The 20,360-nt window shown below is 41.3% G+C and overlaps 1 protein-coding gene across 2 annotated transcripts in view; it reads left to right on the forward strand.

Annotated features, from left to right (window-relative positions):
- dclk2a (doublecortin-like kinase 2a) overlaps positions 1 to 5,871 on the forward strand; it is a 202,775-nt gene extending 196,904 nt beyond the window's left edge. For both annotated transcript variants that reach the window (XM_060926550.1, XM_060926551.1), the window contains exon 17: positions 4,715 to 5,871. In XM_060926550.1, the coding sequence (XP_060782533.1) occupies positions 4,715 to 4,993 (279 nt within the window). In that variant the 3' untranslated portion in view covers positions 4,994 to 5,871. The remainder of the gene's footprint in view (positions 1 to 4,714) is intronic.
- Positions 5,872 to 20,360: the final 14,489 nt, after the last annotated feature.

Consider the following 20,360-nt stretch of genomic DNA (forward strand, 5'->3'; position numbering starts at 1 on the left):
GGTACTCTATATGACCAGTTCTTCTCCTACACTGATGAATGTCACTGTTACGCTCAGTAACAGGTAGCTGCTTGGACTTGTTCCAGTTCATGTTAGCTAATTTTTTTTTTGTTGTAGTTGTTGAAGTCCCAGGGACATGTTAAAATGAGCACACTTGATTGACAACTCTGTCCAAAGAAGACCAGCCTACTGAATTATATAATTTTAACTGCAGGCTATGTTCACTTGGGTAGATTTCACAAGTTTTTTGCTAGCTTCAATTTTCAGGAGGTTATTTCTTGCTCATTTAATTTTTACCTCGATTGGTTTTTCGCAAGGTTCTATTTCCCGAGGTTACTTTTCCTTACATAAGTTTGTTGTTAGCTTAGATTTTCCCCAAGTTACTTTTTCCCTAGGTTACCTTTCCCAATGTATGGGTTTTTTTTTTTGCTATCGTAGATTTACAGTAGGTTATTTATTGCTAGTTTTGTCTTTCTCTAGGTTGGTTTTGCACCAGTTAGTTTGTTTTCTTAGGTTAGTTTTTCCCTAAGTTAATTTTTCCTGAGGTTACATTTCCCTACATAAGTTTGTTGTTAGCTTACTTTTTACCCAAAGTTACTTTTTCCCCAAGGTTACTTTTCTTTACAGAAGCTTGTTGTTGGCTAGTTTTTCCCCAAGTTAATTTTCATGACATACATTTTTTGCTAGCTTAGATTTACAGTAGGTTATTTATTACCAGTTTTCTCTTTCTCTAGGTTGGTTTTGCACCAGTTAATTTGTTTCCATAGCTTAGTTTTTCACTCAGTTACTTTTTACCTAGGTTACTTTTCCGTGTATGTTTTTTTTTTGCTATCTTAGAGTTTCAGTAGGTTATTTATTGCTAGTTTTGTCTTTCTCTAGATTAGTTTTGCACTGTTATTATTTTTTACATAGCTTAGTTTTTCCATAAATTATTTTTCCCCTGCATAAGTTTGTTGCTAGCTAGTTTTTCCCTCAGTTTTTTTTCTCCCTAGGTTACTCTTCCCATTGTAAGATTTTTGCTAGCTTAGATTTACAGTTGGTTATTTATTGCTAGTTTTGTTGTTCTGTGGGTTGGTTTTTCACCAGTTAATTTGTTTTCTTAGGTTAGTTTTTTCCTAAGTTAATTTTTCCCAAGGTTACTTTTCCCTACAGAAGATTGCTGTTAGCTTACTTTTTCCCAAAGTTACTTTTTTCCCCAAGGTTACTTTTCCTTGCAGAAACTTGTTGTTAGCTAGTTTTTCCCAAGTTTTTCCCCTAAGTTACTTTTCCTGATATACATTTTTTGCTAGCTTAGATTTACAGTTGGTTATTTATTGCCAGTTTTCTCTTTCTCTAGGTTGGGTTTGCACCAGTTAATTTGTTTTCATAGCTTAGTTTTTCACTCAGTTACTTTTTCCGTAGATTACTTTTCCCTTTGTATGTTTTTTGCGATCTTAGATTTTCAGTAGGTTATTTATTGCTAGTTTTGTCTTTCTCTGGGTTGGTTTTGCACTAGGTTCCTTTTTTATGTCGCTTAGTTTTTCCTTAAGTTATTTTTTCCTTACATAAGCTTGTTGTTAGCTAGTTTTTCCCAAAGTTTTTTTCCCCCAGGTTACTTTTCCCTATGTATGTTTTTTGTTCGCTTAGATTTACAGTAGGTTATTGCTAGTTTTGTCTTTCTGTAGGTTGGTTTTGCACCAGTTAATTTGTTTTCTTAGGTTAGCTTTTCCTAAGTTATTTTTTCCCTAGGTTACTTTTCCCTACATAAGTTTATCTTAGATTTACAGTAGGTTATTTATTGCTAGTTTTGTCTTTCTCTAGGTTGGTTTTGCACCAGTTAATTTGTTTTCTTAGGTTAGTTTTTCCCTAAGTTAATTTTTCCTGAGGTTACATTTCCCTACATAAGTTTGTTGTTAGCTTACTTTTTACCCAAAGTTACTTTTTCCCCAAGGTTACTTTTCTTTACAGAAGCTTGTTGTTGGCTAGTTTTTCCCCAAGTTACTTTTCATGACATACATTTTTTGCTAGCTTAGATTTACAGTAGGTTATTTATTACCAGTTTTCTCTTTCTCTAGGTTGGTTTTGCACCAGTTAATTTGTTTTCATAGCTTAGTTTTTCACTCAGTTACTTTTTACCTAGGTTACTTTTCCCTATGCATGTTTTTTTTTTTTGCTATCTTAGATTTTCAGTAGGTTATTTATTGCTAGTTTTGTCTTTCTCTAGATTAGTTTTGCACTTATTATTTTTTACATAGCTTAGTTTATGACCTGGTGACTTGTCCAGGGTGTACCCCGCCTTTTGCCCGTAGTAAGCTGGGATAGGCTCCAGCTTGCCTGTGACCCTGTATAACAGGATAAAGTGGCTAGAGATAATGAGATGAGATAGCTTAGTTTTTCCATACCGTAAGTTATTTTTTCCCCTGCAGAAGTTTGTTGCTAGCTAGTTTTTCCCCAAGTTTTTTTTTCTCCCTAGGTTACTCTTCCCATTGTAAGATTTTTGCTAGCTTAGATTTACAGTTGGTTATTTATTGCTAGTTTTGTTGTTCTGTGGGTTGGTTTTTCACCAGTTAATTTGTTCTTTTAAGTTACTTTTTCCGAAAGTTACTTTTCCTTACAGAAGCTTGTTGTTAGCTAGTTTTTCCCAAGTTCTTTCCCTAAGTTACTTTTCCTGATATACATTTTTTGCTAGCGTAGATTTACAGTAGGCTATTTATTGCCAGTTTTCTCTTTCTGTAGGTTGGTTTTGCACCAGTTAATTTGTTTTCATAGCTTAGTTTTTCACTAAGTTACTTTTTCCCTAGGTTACTTTTTCCTATGTATGTTTTTTTTTTTTTGCTATCTTAGATTTTCAGTAGGTTATTTATTGCTAGTTTTGTCTTTCTCTGGGTTGGTTTTGCACTAGGTTACTTTTTTATGTAGCTTAGTTTTTCCTTAAGTTATTTTTTTCCTTACATAAGCTTGTTGTTAGCTAGTTTTTCCCAAAGTTTTTTAGCCCTAGGTTACTTTTCCCCATGTATGTTTTTTGTTAGCTTAGATTTACAGTAGGTTATTGCTAGTTTTGTCTTTCTGTAGGTTGGTTTTGCACCAGTTAATTTGTTTTCATAGCTTAGGTTTTCCTAAGTAAATTTTTCCCTAGGTTACTTTTCCCTACATAAGTTTGTTGTTAGCTTAATTTTTTCCTCAGTTACTTTTTTCCTTAGGTTACTTTTCCCTACATAAGTTTGCTGTTAGCTTACTTCTTCCCAAAGTTAATTTTCCCCCAAGGTTACTTTTCCCTACAGAAGCTTGTTGTTAGCTAGTTTTTCCCTAAGTTTTTTTTCCCCTAGGTTACTAGTTAATTTGTTTTCTGAGGTTAGTTTTTTCCTAACGTACTTTTTTCCTTGGGTTACTTTTCCCTACATAAGTTTGCTCTTAGCTTACTTTTTCCCAAAGTTACTTTTCCCTACAGAAGCTTGTTGTTAGCTAATTTTTCCCTAAGTTTTTTTTCCTTAGGTTACTTTTCCTGACATACATTTTGTGCTATCTTAGATTTACAGCAGGTTATTTATTGTTAGTTTTGTCTTTCTCTAGGTTAGTTTTGCACCAGGATATTTCTTTTCATTCCTTAGTTTTTTCCCTAAATTGCTTTTTCCCTACAGACATTTTTATTATCTTAGTTTTTCCTGAAGTTACTTTTTTCCCTAGGTTACTTTTCCCTACACATTTGTTTTTCAGTCAGTTTAATTTTTCACAAAGTTTTCTTTGCCTAGGTAACTTTTCCCTACATATGTTTTTTGCTAGATTTTCAGTAGGTTATTTATTGCTAGCTTCTGTAGATAAATTTTGCATGAGTTTTTTTTTTATAGCATATATTTTCCCTGAAGTTAAGTTTTCCCCTAGGTTCGCTTTTCAGTAGGTTAGTTTCTCACTTTGTTAGCTTTTTTCCCTGCTTAGTTTTTCACGAAGTTAGTTCGCAGAGTTAAGTTTTCACTACGTTAATTTTTCACTGGTTTATTTATTTTTTTGCTCGTTTGTTTTTTCCTCTATTAATTTCTTGCTAGATTAATTTTTCACTAGGTTAGTTTTCCTCTTCTTTTCCGATTTAAGCTAGATATTTTTTCAAAAATATAGCCTGTCACAAACACAAGGTTTTCTGATTCTAGCATATTTAGCCAAAAGTATTCCAAAACTTTTGACTAACAATGAATGTAGAAAATTACATTTTTTTATAACATATATGTCACAATATTTCAACCCAAATTAATTTAATATATTAACACGTTAAATATTGTATGTTATGATAATGCCTACACACAGTTTTTGTCAAAATCGTTCAGTGAATTCCTCACATCAGAACAAGTTGATCACGGGTCTGAGGATAGAACATGCCAGGAATTTCACTGATGTTTTCTCACTCTCCTTCATCTCACAGTTTATCTGTTTTTTCTGCTGATTTTCTGTGAAGTATTAAGGTATGACATACTTTTTTCCTTTTTCTTTCTTTTTTTTTTGAATGAAAGAAGTTTCCTAAGTACAGGCTAAGAATGAAACAAACTCAAAACCAGAAAAAGAATATTAATATTAAAAGAAAGACTAAATGGGAGATATGTGAGATGAGTGCTACTGAATTCTTAGAAAGGTTTCACACTGTCTTTCTTTCCATGTCCATTTCACATCATAACCATAATCTCTCTCTTTGTCTGTTTTCCACCTTCCATGCACACTTGACCTCTGAGCTCTTTATCTCTTTCTGTAGAACACAGCTCTAGATAAGGAAAAGCTGCAGCTGTGCCGTCGCAGTCAGGGGAATAGCGTCACCCTGCCTGAAGGGGAAGGAGGACCGGGACGCAGCCGCTCTGAGAAGAAATGCCCCTCTGGCTTATCAGAGGACACCAAAAGTCCTGGAGCCGCCCCTCTTCAGGCTTTACCCTCCCCCTTGCCCTCTTCCGATGCCCCTCCCCTGTCGTCCTCCCCGTCCTCTCCTCGGTGTAGTGAAGAACCCGGCGAAGAGCGAGCTTTCGAACGGGAGGAATAGATCCGCTTAGAACAAGAACAACTGGGAGAGGAAGGAAGACTGACAAAAAATATACAAAACATGTTCCATTGACTGAAATCCATTCCAGCTTTTGGCTTTTTCTGGAGCTGTTGCTTCCTCGATTTTTTTTCTTTAGTCTTTTGGGAACAAAAAAAGAGATGCAGTGATGTGATATGAATTTTAAAAGCTGTTGAATTTGTAATTTTGAAATTTAAACACTGAGTTCATAGCAGTGGTGTTTTAAATTTCTTGATGAAGAATTCAATGCACCTTTCAAATCTGTCTCTATACACTCTCAGTCCTGGAGCTGCTCGACCATTCCTGGTTCATTAAAGGCTTTCGTTGAACTAAAATGTTTTTTTCCCATGACTACTCCATTCCCTCCTGTCAGGGATGGGTTAATAAATCCTGACCCCCTGGTCAGGAAGCTAAGCAGTGACTCCATGGACCTAACCTGCCTTGTGTCAACAGTTCAGCCTGGTGGTGGTTGTGTAATGCTGTGGGGAATACACACATTGGACTCCTTCAGGTCTGCATCCCTCACCCAAAATGCATACAATGCTACATTCCATGTCTTATGAGAATTTGAGCGGTCTCTATAATGCATACATGGTGGTCTAACCTGATGTGACTCGATTTCTTTCTTGGATTTTACTTCGAAATTCATCCCATAAATTGTCTAGCTTTTCAACGGTAAGCAGTGACACACACACACACACACACAGATAGATAGATAGATAGATAGATAGATAGATAGATAGATAGATAGATAGATAGATAGATAGCCGATGAGGCGCGTAGCACCGAGTTGTCTATAAGCCATGTATGACGAGATTGAGTGGAATAACTGTTTTATTCTATCCACATTCACTGGATTTTAAGAATCAGAGCATTTTTATTTTTACTTTCTGCAAATTCAAATCAATAAAAACTTGTAAACAAGCCAGCGAAATGACAGTCGCAATTTGTGAAAAATGCGATAATAATAATAATAATAATTCTTGAAATTTTTTTTAAAGATACGTTCTTACCATCAAATACTTTTATTCCATATTTAGTTGGTTTTTTCGTATTTTTTGAGGTTTTGTTTTTGAATAGAGTTTTTATTTCCTCCTCGGTTGGTTCAACAACACGCTCTGCCATTTTGTTTTTCTCTACTCATGGTATATGAGCTGATATCCTAGTAGTAGAGTAGCCAATCAGAGCATGATTGCTTATATCCAGTGAATGTGGATAGAATATACACTATATTGCCAAAAGTATTTGCTCACCTGCCTTGACTCACATATGAGCTTAAAGTGCCATTCCACCATTGGATGTATTCTTTGGCATAAAATACAATATATTTTGACAACATATATAAATGGTATCACTAGATAGAGAAATCTTTTAGCTTCAAAATGATATATCAAACATAATTTTTTGACAACGACAAGTATATTAATTTTGTGACCAAAGTCACCTACCCTTTTAATTTCCGCGCGTGATGTCATCGGCAGGTTCCCCTTCTTGTGTACCACGTGATGTGTGACGTGGCACATATTATCAGCAATGACGGATAGAACGCGATAAAAATAATACCAATAAATCTAGCTAATACCAATAAATCTAGCTAACTGAAAGATTAACTCAAAATTTTTCGCAATTTTTTTGGCCCCCATGTACAAGGAGAAATGACTCTCTCACTTTGGGGGTTTCCTGGTCTAAAAATAGACCGACACATGGTACACAAGAAGGGGAACCTGCCGATGACATCACGTTTCACTACCGCGCGGAAATTAAAAGGGTAGGTGACTTTGGTCGCAAAATTAATATACTCGTCGTTGTCAAAAAATTATGTTTGATATATCATTTTGAAGCTAAAAGATTTCTCTTTCTAGTCATGTTGTCATAAAATATATTGTATTTTATGCCAAAGAATACATCCAATGGTGGAATGGCACTTTAAGTGACATCCCGTTCCTAATCCATAGGGTTCAATATGACGTCGGTCCACCCTTTGCAGCTAGAACAGCTTCAACTCTTCTGGGAAGGCTATCCACAAGGTTTAGGAGTGTGTTTATGGGAATTTTTGACCATTCTTCCAGAAGCGCATTCGTGAGGTCACACACTGATGTTGGACGAGAAGGCCTGGCTCTCAGTCTCTGCTCTAATTCATCCCAAAGGTGTTCTATCGGGTTGAGGTCAGGACTCTGTGCAGGCCAGTCAAGTTCATCCACACCAGACTCTGTCATCCATGTCTTTATGGACGTTGCTTTGTGCACTGGTGCACAGTCATGTTGGAAGAGGAAGGGGCCAGCTCCAAACTGTAAAAACAGTCTGCATGCTTAGGTGCTTGATTTTATACACCTGTGGCCATGGAAGTGATTGGAACACCCGATTCCGATAATTTGGATGGGTGAGCAAATACTTTTGGCAATATAGTGTATATATACTGTAGTACTGTGTAAAAGTCTTAGGCACGTATAAAGAAATGCTGTCGACCAAAAATGGCTTAAAAATAATGAAATGAAATGTTTCAACATTAAAAAATACTATAAACAGTAATCAGTAAGCCATAATAAATGAAACAAAGTCAATGTTTGGTGTGAGACGATGCTTTGCTTTAGTCTGAGGTCCAGTGAGTGCAGTTTGATGCGGAAGTGAGCTGTAGGTTTTACTGAGCATCTTACAGAACCAGCCACAGTTCTTCTGGACACTTTGACTGTCAGACTCGCTTCTTCATTTTGCACCAAAACCCAGTAGCCTTCATTATATTTGCTTTTTTAATCTGAAAAGTGCTCTCTTATGGAATCTGCCGCTCAGATCTCAGATGCAAACTTTTTTTTCTGTAACGTTTAATTCCGTACTAGGAAAAAAAAAAAACGTTTGGAACGCTAAAATGTTTTTGTAATGTTTTGACCCGATAATGTAGAAGTCATAAAATAGAAATCTATAATAAAACTTGTATTTAAAAAAACATAGGGTGGTTAAGACTTTTGCACAGTACTGTGTATATATCATGACGTAGAGAAATACCGAACAGTCGACACTACGTACGTAGGTTTCGACCTTGCAAGGGTCAAGATGATTTTAACCAGTAGATGGCACTTCGAGCCATTTTCAACCCATTAAAGCCCATTAAAAAAAAAGTTAATTTTATAAAAATATTAACACTAGCATTTGCGTTTCATCACAGTACAGTCATATTTAGTTTCCAGCTTAAAAACAAAGCACATTTAAATATGCAGAATTTTTTTAATCAACACACTTTTACAAATATTCCTTGCTTTTTTGTTGTTGTTTGGTTTTTTTCAATCTACTCAACTATCTCGAAGTGCACTGAAAGTTTGCGACTCCCTGTGCTGTGTGACACAGTGTAATGTCATGCTGGAATGGGAGCCGTTCTAAGATGAGTAAATCATGGCCATAAAGGGCCGACGACGAGGCTCAGATAAGCTGCAGCATTCCAGAGATGTTCGGTTTGCATGAAGGAAGAAGAAAATATTTCTCACGCCACTACCACCAGGCTGAAGTTTTCACACAAGGTGTGATCCTTCCAGGGATTAATGCTGCTGAGAACAAATTCTGACCCTACCATGTTAATATTGCTCTCTGTAGCACTCCAGGACTGGCACTGAAGGACCTCACGACGAATACAAATGGTAATGCTTCACATTCAGGTTCACTTTCTGAATATTATTTCTGACATTAATTACCATTAACAAACCACAACTTAAATAATGAACGATTTGGAATGTTCAGGTTAAAGCTAAATTCCAGGTGTAAATATTGGAACCTACAATTTAACCTTGTCACTGATTAATTTTATCGACAAACCATCAAAAAATATTAATTCAGATATTTGTTTTTGGTTATTTTTTAAAATCATTATTTGGATTTTTGCTTTTAAATCCATCAATTAAAACATATTAAAGGGGAACTGAAGTCATTTTTAAACTTGCTTTATTTCTTAATTAACGTGTTATTCAATGACGTTTTTGGTTTTTGTAACCTTATATCGTGACTCATATTGACAATTAAATATTATACTTATTGGCCTATTCGGTTTTTAGCCGTGTTGAATTTAGTCCGTTTGGTCCACAGCAGGCGTCGCTTATCCGCACCATCTTCACGAGACTTGTGCGAGACTTCGAAACGTGAAGAAGTGTCAGCCAGGTGTCAGCGCCGCCATTTTGAAAACTGTTTTCCAAGCGAAGTATTGCACAAAAACGAGTTTAAATGACGATTACTGCTTACTTTTTTCAAACTTTCCTGATCGCTATCAAAACAAACAAAACTTCCGGCTTGATTACGTCAGAATTCGAAAGAGGGCGCGCGCATCTTTTTTTGCAGTCGCACTGAAAGAAATCAAATTAGAAGTCTCAAATTTGATTTAACAAAAGGCAGCGGCAAAGAAGAAAGGATTCAGCCTTGATTTAAAAAAGAACTGAAAGCTGCAGGTACTTTGTATTGATTAATGTAGGAAATGCGCTCAGTATAATATGGATTTATCACGAAAACGCATGCATGTATTTATTATTTTGAAAACCCACCAGCCGCCTGATCTGGCACGTTTTAATTGTGTGACAGTAATGACGTAAATACCAGCGCGACGGAGTAGTGTCCGAAAGCATTTTTTCATTTTACCAATGAGCTCACTTTATAGTCCTCTATATAGTAATTCCCTATATAGGGAGTAGGGAGTAGTGAATGAGTGAGTGATTTCGGACACAAGGAACGTTGGCAGATGTCGGTCGCTTTGATTTCCGCTGTACGTTTTACTTCCGTCCTACGATGTCTCGCACAGGTCTCAACGAACCTCGTTTACGGCCGTCGCTTTGACATATGGACGGGTATATTACAGAGCATATTTCAAACACTCATAACTTGCTATAGCAGCGACAAAACAGCGATCAGAAATGCATTCCGATATTTAATAAAATGAGAGAAATAGAATTTTGACAATAAAAATTTTTCCTTCAGTTCTCCTTTAATGAATTCTACTTAATTCTGGTGTGTTAAAGGGATCCTCCAGCGGATTTATTCTCAAACTTATTTTAAGTACAAAACAGATTTCAAAAATCAAACTTTCATTTTCAGATACCAAATAGTGTTTGAGAAAAATGAATTTTCTTTAAAATATCAGATGGGCTTCCTGCGGTGGTGATGTACACTACCGTTCAAAAGTTTGGGGTCACCCAGACAATTTTGTGTTTTCCATGAAAAGTCGCACTTCTATTTACCACCATAAGCTGTAAAATGAATAGAAAATATAGTCAAGACATTTTTCTGGCCATTTTGAGCATTTAATCGACCCCACAAATGTGATGCTCCAGAAACTCAATCTGCTCAAAGGAAGGTCAGTTTTATAGCTTCTCTAAAGAGCTCAACTGTTTTCAGCTGTGCTAACATGATTGTACAAGGGTTTTCTAATCATCCATTAGCCTTCTGAGGCAATGAGCAAACACATTGTACCATTAGAACACTGGAGTGAGAGTTGCTGGAAATGGGCCTCTATACACCTATGGAGATATTGCACCAAAAACCAGACATTTGCAGCTAGAATAGTCATTTAGCACATTAGCAATGTATAGAGTGGATTTCTGATTAGTTTAAAGTGATCTTCATTGAAAAGAACAGTGCTTTTCTTTCAAAAATAAGGACATTTCAAAGTGACCCCAAACTTTTGAACGGTAGTGTATGCGATGCTTGTAGCAACTCGGCTGTTTATATTCTCTGTTTACATCGTAGTTTTGCTAGTTTTACAAGTATTTTACTGAATTTATCAGTTTTTAAATAAGTACGCCTCCTTGTGGCGCATATAAATGCCACGTCGATGCTAAAAAGAAAGCAGAAGCTGGAACTAGACTGCATTTCTACCGAGGAAATCCAAAGTGTGTTTGTTCAGCTGGAACAGAGGGTCACTGACAGAAACTGGATCAGACATGAGACCTCACACTGTAAATCTTTTTTCACGATCTACAGAAAGAGAGAGAGGATGTGTGTGTGTGTGTCAGACTTGTAGTACTCGAGTCCGACTCGTGCCCTAATTTTAAGGATTCGTGACTCAACTTGGACTTGAGCGCTGATGACTTGGACTCGTGCATTAATTGCATTAGGACTCGCAAATTGGAGACAAGGACTCGGATTTTTTCCAAATTTTTTGTAACATGCCATTAAAATTTGTCATAAGATATTTATATCTACATTAATTTAGTACTAATTTCGTGTAAGTGTGTCACACCCGTGCGCCTTGGCAAGTGCATCAGATAGACTCTCGGGCTCTCTCCAGACAGTGTGCGCACCAAGCGGACTCTCGCAGACTCGCACCTGCACAGGATTAAGGTTCAATCAGTGCGCCGATATAAAAACTGTGAAAACACACTTACTTTGCGAAGTATTGAGTTGTGTTGCTGACACATTACCAAGCCTTATTTCCTTGTTTGGTTTCCTGATTTCCTGTTTCTCGTCTTTGATTCTGCCGGGTCTACCGTACGATAGCCTGCTTGAACATTTTATGATTTTGCCTGCCGTTCTGGATTGCTTACGTGTCTTCGTTTAGATTAATAAACACACCTTCTGCACTTACATCCATCTCCCAACCATCACTGACAGAATACTTCACACTCCCTGAAAAAGAGAAGCACATTCACCTGTTCATACGCCATGTTCAGGAACAGACTAATGTTAACAGCACTAAAAGAGCCACCGTCAAATAGTGCTGTTGGAGTCTTGGACTCAACTTGGATCAATAGTGGACTCGACTTGAAATTTTTTTTTAATGACTTGGACTTGACTCGGACTTGAACACTGGGTCATCGAGACTGGATTCGGACTTGAGGTTTAGTGACTCGAGTGCAATACTGGCATGTGTGTGTAGTGTGTGTGTGTGTGTGCCTGCGCACTCTAAGTTCTCGGTTTAAAATGGCTCAACACGCAGCGCGACACGACACTTCGCGCTCTAAAATCTTTTTTTACATGATCTACAGCTGGTGCTGGGTAGAGAGTGTGTGGCATGGTTTAAAACTGAGATTTTAGCGCGCACAGCCACACACACACTACACTATACACACTATCTGTAGATCATCTCATCTCATTATCTGTAGCCGCTTTATCCTGTTCTACAGGGTCGCAGGCAAGCTGGAGCCTATCCCAGCTGACTACGGGCGAAAGGCGGGGTACACCCTGGACAAGTCACCAGGTCATCACAGGGCTGACACATAGACACAGACAACCATTCACGCTCACATTCACACCTACGCTCAATTTAGAGTCACCAGTTAACCTAACCTGCATGTCTTTGGACTGTGGGGGAAACCGGAGCACCCGGAGGAAACCCACGCGGACACGGGGAGAACATGCAAACTCCGCACAGAAAGGCCCTCGCCGGCCACAGGGCTCGAACCCGGACCTTCTTGCCGTGAGGTGACAGCGCTAACCACTTCACCACCATGCTGCCCTTTGTAGATCATGTGGAAAAAAAAAAAAAAGATTTGGAACGTGGGGTCTCATGTCTGATCCAGTTTCTGTCGGTGACCCTCTGCTATAGCTGAACAAACACACTTTGCACTTTCTCTGTAGAAATGCAGTCTAGTTCCAGCTTCTGCTTTCTTTTTAGCATCATTGTAGCATTTATATGCGCCACAATGAGGCGTACTTATTTAAAAACTGATAAATTCAGTAAAAATACTTGTAAAACTAGCAAAACTACAATGTAAACAGAGAATATAAACAGCCGAGTTACTCCAAGCGACCACTACATGGTGTCATCGCATACATCACCACCGCAGGAAGTCCATCTGGCATTTTAAACAAAATTCATTTTTCTCGACAACTATTTGGTCTCTGAAAATGAAAGTTTGATTTTTGAAATCTGCGACTACTTTTACTAAAAATAAGCGTGAGATTAAATCCACCGGAGGATCCCTTTAATTCTGGTGTATTAAAGGTGAACTTGATTTCTTCATGTGAATTAATGCAATAAATAACTTTATTTAATAAATGAACCTTAATGTAAAGCATTACGATGAAAAACTCGACATTCTCTGCTTTAAGTTTAAAAAAAAAAAGGCTTTGTTCATACAAGGGATTTGTATCTGTGGCCTCCAGCTGTGCTGTCAGCGCTGCACATCTGTCTGTGGCGTGTCTCCGTTCCCCGGGGGAGTGTGAGACGATTTTGTAGTGCGAGTGTAATGTATATACGCTGTGTTTGAGTGTTGAAAGATGAGCGTCTGCTTTTAGGAGGTGTTTGAGTGTTTTGTATTTATTTATTGTGAATCGATGAGCATGAGCGACTGTGTTAATTAATTAAATGTGACTATGATTTGTGAGTGTGTGTGTGAGAGACGTGGACTACTAGCAGACTTGAAAATGGGTTTCATTTTTTTCTTGACTGTAAGAGAAAAAACAATGAAACGTTTGCCTTTGAATAAATGATGCAAAGGGCTGATTGTGGGTTAATGAACAGGTTAATTAGGAGGTTAATTAGGAGGTTAGTGCCTCTCTGCTGTAATATGCTGTACTTCTGCATTAGTTCTGCTCTAATACCTTCATGTTGGAAGCATGGTGGTGTTTTGATCAGCTCTGATCTTCTTCTCTTTTTTTGGCAACGTATTTAGAAATACAGTACAAAGACGCCTCTTAAGCTTCTCTACTTTTCACTCCAGTCTCTTCACTTCTCTGGATAAACAAGAAAACACTGACTCATGATATATTCCCGTGTCTGAAGATGATCTCTTTCTCTCTCTAACACACACACGTTCAGCAATAATCCTTATTCCATTCAGCATTATATTCAGTATATTAGTTCTGCTGTTGTTATAAACCTGCAGCTCTGAAACGTTTGTTCCTCAAAACAGTTTAATGCAAATCTTTTAATGCTGGTTTATCTTCATTTTGCTTTCAGGCTCGTTGTGTTGTGCTTCAGTTTAAAGTGGCTTTGCGTTAAGGAGTTGAGGTGAAATAAAGGCGTATAAACTTCTTACTGCAGTGGTCCATTCTGTTTTTTTTCTTTTGTCAACATTTTGTGAACATCTTCATCATTAACTCACTTTATAAATGTATTAGACCAGCGGCTACAATTATCGACACCTTAACGATCTTTTGGCCATTGCAAAAACAAACAAAAAAATTGTTCTACTTCCTTGTCTTCAGACCGCCAGATGGCGTATTTTGCTGTGTGAATCCCCTTGCGCTAGCCGCATCTATGCCGAGAACTTGTATCAAATGGCCCTTTTCCACTACCCTTTTTCAGCTCACTTCAGCTCGCTTCAGCTCACTTCAGCTCGACACGGCTCGCGTTTCGACTACCAAAGAACAGCATGACTCAGCTCGCTTCAGCCCTGCTTAGCCCCTAAAACTCGCACCGTTTTGGAGTGGGGCTGAAGCGAGCCAAACTGAGCCGAGTGAGTCTGGGGGCGTGAGCAGACACTCCCCTGTGCACTGATTGGTGAGGAGGAGTGTCCTCACATGCCCACACACGCCCCGCGAGCACGCTGGGATCTGTAAACACTGTAAACCCGGAAGAAGAAGAATTACAAATTACGAGAATTTCTGAAGCCTTATGCGCCTCGCCTCCTCTATACGCTCTTGCCAGTATCTGTTGGCGTTGTCGGTGACAACAAGCCACAGCACCAAGACCAGCAACACTAACGACTCCATGTCCTCCATGTTTATTGTTTACTATTCGGGTCGTGAGACTACCGCTTAAAAGCTCACTGATGTCACTGTTTGCGCTGCTTAACGACATCACGTGACGTCCACCCACTTTCGCTAACTCCACCCAATGTGTCCACCCACTTCCAGCCAGCACGGTTCAGCGCGGTTGTAGTCGAAATGCAACTCCAACAGCCCCGCTCAGCTTGACTCAGCACGGCACGGCTCGGCACGGCTCAGCCCGACTCAGCCGCGTTTGTAGTGGAAAAGTGGCAAAAGTTCTCACCTCGTGACCGATGACGTGGCCCAAGTGAATAAATAGCTGTGCCCATGTCACTCGTTGCCTTTTGCTTTCTCGCTTTGCAGAGAACAGATTTGTCTTGTACTGTGGTAGCGAAACAGTTAATCTAGGAGTATATCTCCAACTGGCTTCTACAGCGAATTCAATTACATTCAACCTACAACTTTTGCAGTCAAGAAACCCGCGATAGCGGAGTACACGGTAAGTTATTTAAGTGCTGCAGACCCACTACACCGGTCTAGCACAGAAGCGAGGTGAACTAGCATTCGGTGCGACAGCGTGAGCCCTGAATCCCGGTAGCGTTACACCGTGAATACACCTCATTATTGTGCGTGCTAGCGCCCAGTCCCCGGTGCAGCATGAGCATTTCATTTATACATATTGCCCTGTAAGCGCGATCGGTCAGGTGAGTATTAGCTCCGCTTCATTAGGCATTGTTGGATTGCTGGCTAGCGCCCATACCCCGGCGCAGCCTAGCGAAACATACGATCCTGAAGAACGGTCTCATAACCTCGCTCACACCCCAGCACAGGTTATAACCGTATACAAAGTGGAAAGTTGCCCAGTCCCCGGCACTTTTATACCCCATCTCACTTGTGTTCTATGTACAAGAACTCATTGTGGAATCTATCCAAGCAGCCTACCGATTTGGTTACCTCTGTGTTCATTCCCCTACACAGTGAATTTTCTTTGTCAATATGGCATAAGCCTGGTGCTCCATGTGTGGCATACCAATGGATGTGAATGACCCCCATGACAGCTGTCCTTCCTATCTAGGGATTGAACACCTCAAAGAGGCTTTATCAGATCCTTCATGTATACATTGCAGCTTGCTTTCTGTGCAACAGCGACAGGCACGCTTGGCTGGTCTTGAGGGTAAGGTAGATTGTCTCCTCTCCTCCACGCCCACTCAGAAGTGCATAAATACTGCTAAACGCACAGCAGAATGTGATGCATCAAAGAAAGCCAAAAAGCCCAAGCGCTCCCACGTTTTGACACGTAGCGTGGATGAGTTGTCTGACAGTGTGACACAAATAAGAGAGTTGCTCATGAGCATGCAGTCACAGTATGTATCACAGCCTAACTCACATTCAAGTGATGAAGCCCCTCTACCGGCCTCACAACCTGACCCCTTCACTTCACTAGGCAGAGAAGATGATGCTCTTTCTCTTGCAGCCATGGATAGCCTGTTTCCTATGGACACAGGTGATTTTTCACTGCCAGAGGATATCACAATCCTTGACTCCTCTACTACGGAGAGTGGCAGAGAGTCAGAGGATGGAGCTGATCACTCTGGAGTAAACGCCACCTTATCAGGAGCCATTCAGATGGCCTTGGCGAAGCTCAACATTGAACCTCTTTCCAGAGCCATGGTTCAGACCAACCGTCTCTGTCGATTGCCCATGCAGAGCAACGACCTGGCTATTCCGCCATGTGATGACTTTGTAAAGATGTTCACAGAGGCCCTGAAAGAGGCAAATACCAGCAGGATGGACAGGCCAACTAGGCTGCTGGCGGCAATGGCGGACCCGAGCGCTGCTGGTCTGGGGCCTATGCCACCAGTGGAACCAGCTGTGGTTGCCTTGGGTGTCTCACCTGATGAGGCCCTCCACACAGATCCGCGATGCCCTAGCCCGGAATGCAGACGCACAGACAACCTGGTGTGCCGGGCATACAACACACAAGCAATGATGGGACGTGTTCTGAACACCATGGCTCATGTCTTTCTCGCTCTACAGACTACAATACAGCCTTCCCCTGATGTAGCTACATCTGAATTGGTCGACACAGCACTCCAGGGCATTGGAGCTCCGGCTAAACAATGTGGCAAATCCATGGGCCTGCTGCTCCAAGCCTGCAGACAGATTTGGGTGGCACAGTCCCCTCTTCCAGACGCGGCCAGAAATGTTCTGTGGCAACTGCCTCTGACCTCAGGACAACTGTTTGGCCCAGCTGCACAGGAGGCCTTAAATCGACGCCAACTTGCCTCTGAAACACGCTCCCAACACGTAAAGCCACGTGTTGCTTTCAAGAGGCCACAGTCACTGCCACAATCTGCGTTTCGTGGCAATTCCACTTATCGCCGACACTCAGCGCCTACTTTTCAACAGCCACAACGGAGGCAGGCAGAACACAGCCTTACTCAGCGCAATGCATGTGGCAGACCCACTCCCTCCTTTCCTAGGTCAGGACGGGCTCCCCACAGTTGCCCCCCCAAACCTACACACCACACTCAGGTGCGAGACTGATGGTGTACGGCCGGCGGCAAAACGTTTCACTCCTCAACAACTGGAGCATTGGGGTCTCACAACACCAAACCCATGGGTAATAGAAACCCTCACGAATGGTTATCGCCTTCAGTTTCGCCGCCGGCCTCCCCTGAACTCTGGGCTACGCGCCACACAGGTCGCGAGCCCAGAGCTACGTTCAGTTCTACACTCAGAAATACAATCACTTTTTTAGAAAAAAATGCGATCAAGGAGATAGATCCCAAGACACAAAAGGGTGTTTTCTCCACTTACTTTGTCGTGCCCAAAAAGGACGGCGGACTTCGGCCAATATTGGACCTACGCCATTTAAACACGTACCTAAAGCAGCTGCCGTTCCACATGTTGCGAACATCAGATGTACTCCACTCAATAGAGCCAGGAGACTGGTTCATCACGGTCGATTTAAAGGATGCATATTTCCATGTGCCCATTGCACCACAACATCATCTTTTCCTCCGTTTCCACTTCGAAGGCTGCTCATTCCAGTTCAAGGTGCTGCCTTTTGGTCTATCTCTGGCCCCTCGGGTCTTCACAAAGTGCATGCGCAAGGCTCTTGCTCCACTTCTCAGACAGGGCATGCGCGTCCTTCCTTATCTAGACGACTGGCTTCTCTGTGCTCGGTCACCAGATCAAGCCAAAGTGCAAACTCAGAGACTGCTCGACCACATTTCAGCTCTTGGTCTCTCTGTGAACTTCGAGAAGAGTTCATTGTGACCCATGCAGTCCATCGACTACATAGGTATCCACTTAAACTCAATCACCCAACAAGCATGCTTGACTCAAGGAAGAATGCACAATATAATGGGGCTGGTGATGCGTGTCAGGTCATGTCAGACTGTTCGCTACAGTCTACTGCTACGCCTTGCGGGTATGTTGGCTGCAGCTACACCGCTAGTCCAGTTGGGGAGATTGCATCTCCGACCTTTCCAATGTTGGTTAAGGACAAAAAAGACTTTCAGCACAAACACAGAAGAGTGTGCTGGTGAAAATCACACCCAAGGGGGCTGCTTCCTTGCACCAGTGGAGACTGAGATCTTTCCTTCACAACGGTGTACCTCTGGGACCCCCTCCAGCAAGAAGGGAAATCATCACAACAGATGCCAGCCAACATGGCTGGGGAGGAGTGTGGAATCACAAACGAGTGCATGGTGTTTGGCAGGACGAACTGCGAGCCTACCATATCAATTACTTGGAACTGCAGGCTGTCTGGCTGACATTGCAACACTTCCAAAAACAGTTGAAACACAAACATGTCCTTGTACGAACGGACAACACATCGACGGTTTATCATATCAACCACCAGGGAGGACTGAGGTCCCAGACACTGAACAACCTCATCAGGAAGATATGGATATGGGCGAATGTGCACCTGCTTTCATTGAGAGCAATTCATGTGCCCGGGAAGAAGAATCAGGTGGCAGACGCCCTGTCTCGGGGCAGGACTCTCCTGGGAGAGTGGCGTCTGAACCCAGAAGTGGTTCAGATGATCTGGAACACATATGGGAAGGCAGAGGTGGATCTGTTTGCCACCAGAGCCACAACCCACTTCCCGAGTTGGTTTGCTCTCCAGGATGAAATAGGCTCCTTTGGGCAAGATGCACTAGCCCACCAGTGGCCCAATCAAAAGCTTTATGCATTCCCTCCATTTCCATTGCTGTGGCAGACACTCCAGCAAATTCGAATGACCAATCAGCCAGTCCTTCTGATAGCTCCTTACTGTGTCCACAGTCCCTGGTTTTACCTCCTTCAGGCACTGCTGACAGGACCACCCTGCCCTCTTCCTGTCAGGGCAGACCTGTTGACACACCTAAATGGACAGCTGTGGCATGACCATCCTCAGAGACTGAAGCTGTGGGTTTGGCCCTTGGGAGCACACCCATCCTACTGGACTGTTCACAAGGGGTCAGGGACACTATTTTAAATGCTCGTGCCCCATCTACACACTCGCTGTACAGCAGTAGGTGGAAGTACTTCTCAGCATGGTGCTTAAAACATAATCTTGACCCACTGAATTGTTCTTTGAACAACGTTTTGGAGTTCCTTCAAGGTCTTTTGGAGACCGGTCGTTCAGTATCCACTCTGTGGGGGTATGTGGCAATGATGTCACCTTACAGAGGTAAAATTGATGGGACGCCAGTCAGCGCACATAACTTGGTTGTAACCTCCTTGAAGGGTGCAAAACGCCTTAATCCACCTCGTAAATGTTTTGTCCCTCAGTGGGACCTTAACATTGTACTGAACAGTCTATGCAATTCTCCCTACGAACCCCTGGAGGAGACTGACATCAAGTGGCTATCAATGAAAACAGCATTCCTCATTGCAATAGCCTCTGCAAAAAGGGTAGAGGAGTTACATGCCTTATCTGTCAGCCCACAGTGTATTCAGTGGGGGCCAGACCTCTCACATGTGACCCTGTGGCCAAACCCCATGTTTCTGCCTAAGGTCTTGGGCTCTGATTTTGTAAACAGACCTTTTACAGTGTCTGCTTTCACTACTTCTGACACAGCGCTGAACATGGATCTTTGCCCTGTTAGAGCACTCAATCGTTATGTCACAGCTACATCGGCCTGGCGTACTACTGATCAGTTGTTTGTATGCTTCAGTAATAAATGTAAGGGAAGAGCCCTGTCTAAAGACAGGCTCTCTAATTGGATTACAAACACTATAACACATGCATACTCCTCCACAGGTTGTGACGTGCCACTTTCAGTTAAATGCCACTCTACTCGGGCCGTTTCCACATCTTGGGCAGCCTTGCGGGGTGTGAGTTTGGTGGACATATGTTCTGCAGCGACTTGGACGTCGCCTTGCACGTTCTCCAGGTTTTATAGAATTAATGTTGCTTCCACTTCTTCTGTTCAGGCAGTATTAAATACTGCTCCATCAGTTCACTTAACTTAAGCTGCAGATGGCAGCTGTTCCAGTTCATCATGGCCATGAGTTTTAAGTCTCCACCTTCGTTAATGTTTCTGGATGGAAAAGTTACTAAATTGGAGTGAGCAAGAAACTGGTGTTTTGTGTGTTCATTTCTATCTTGGACCTGGGAGTAATTGACTCCATACAGTTGCTTAGGCCCTCGTGACAACTTGTAAATTAGTCTTCTACACAGTAAAATATGCCATCTGGTGGTCTGAAGACAAGGAAGTAGAACGCTGGTTAC

This window comes from Neoarius graeffei, chromosome 7 (assembly GCF_027579695.1).
Source record: "Neoarius graeffei isolate fNeoGra1 chromosome 7, fNeoGra1.pri, whole genome shotgun sequence".
Classification (NCBI taxonomy): domain Eukaryota; kingdom Metazoa; phylum Chordata; class Actinopteri; order Siluriformes; family Ariidae; genus Neoarius; species Neoarius graeffei.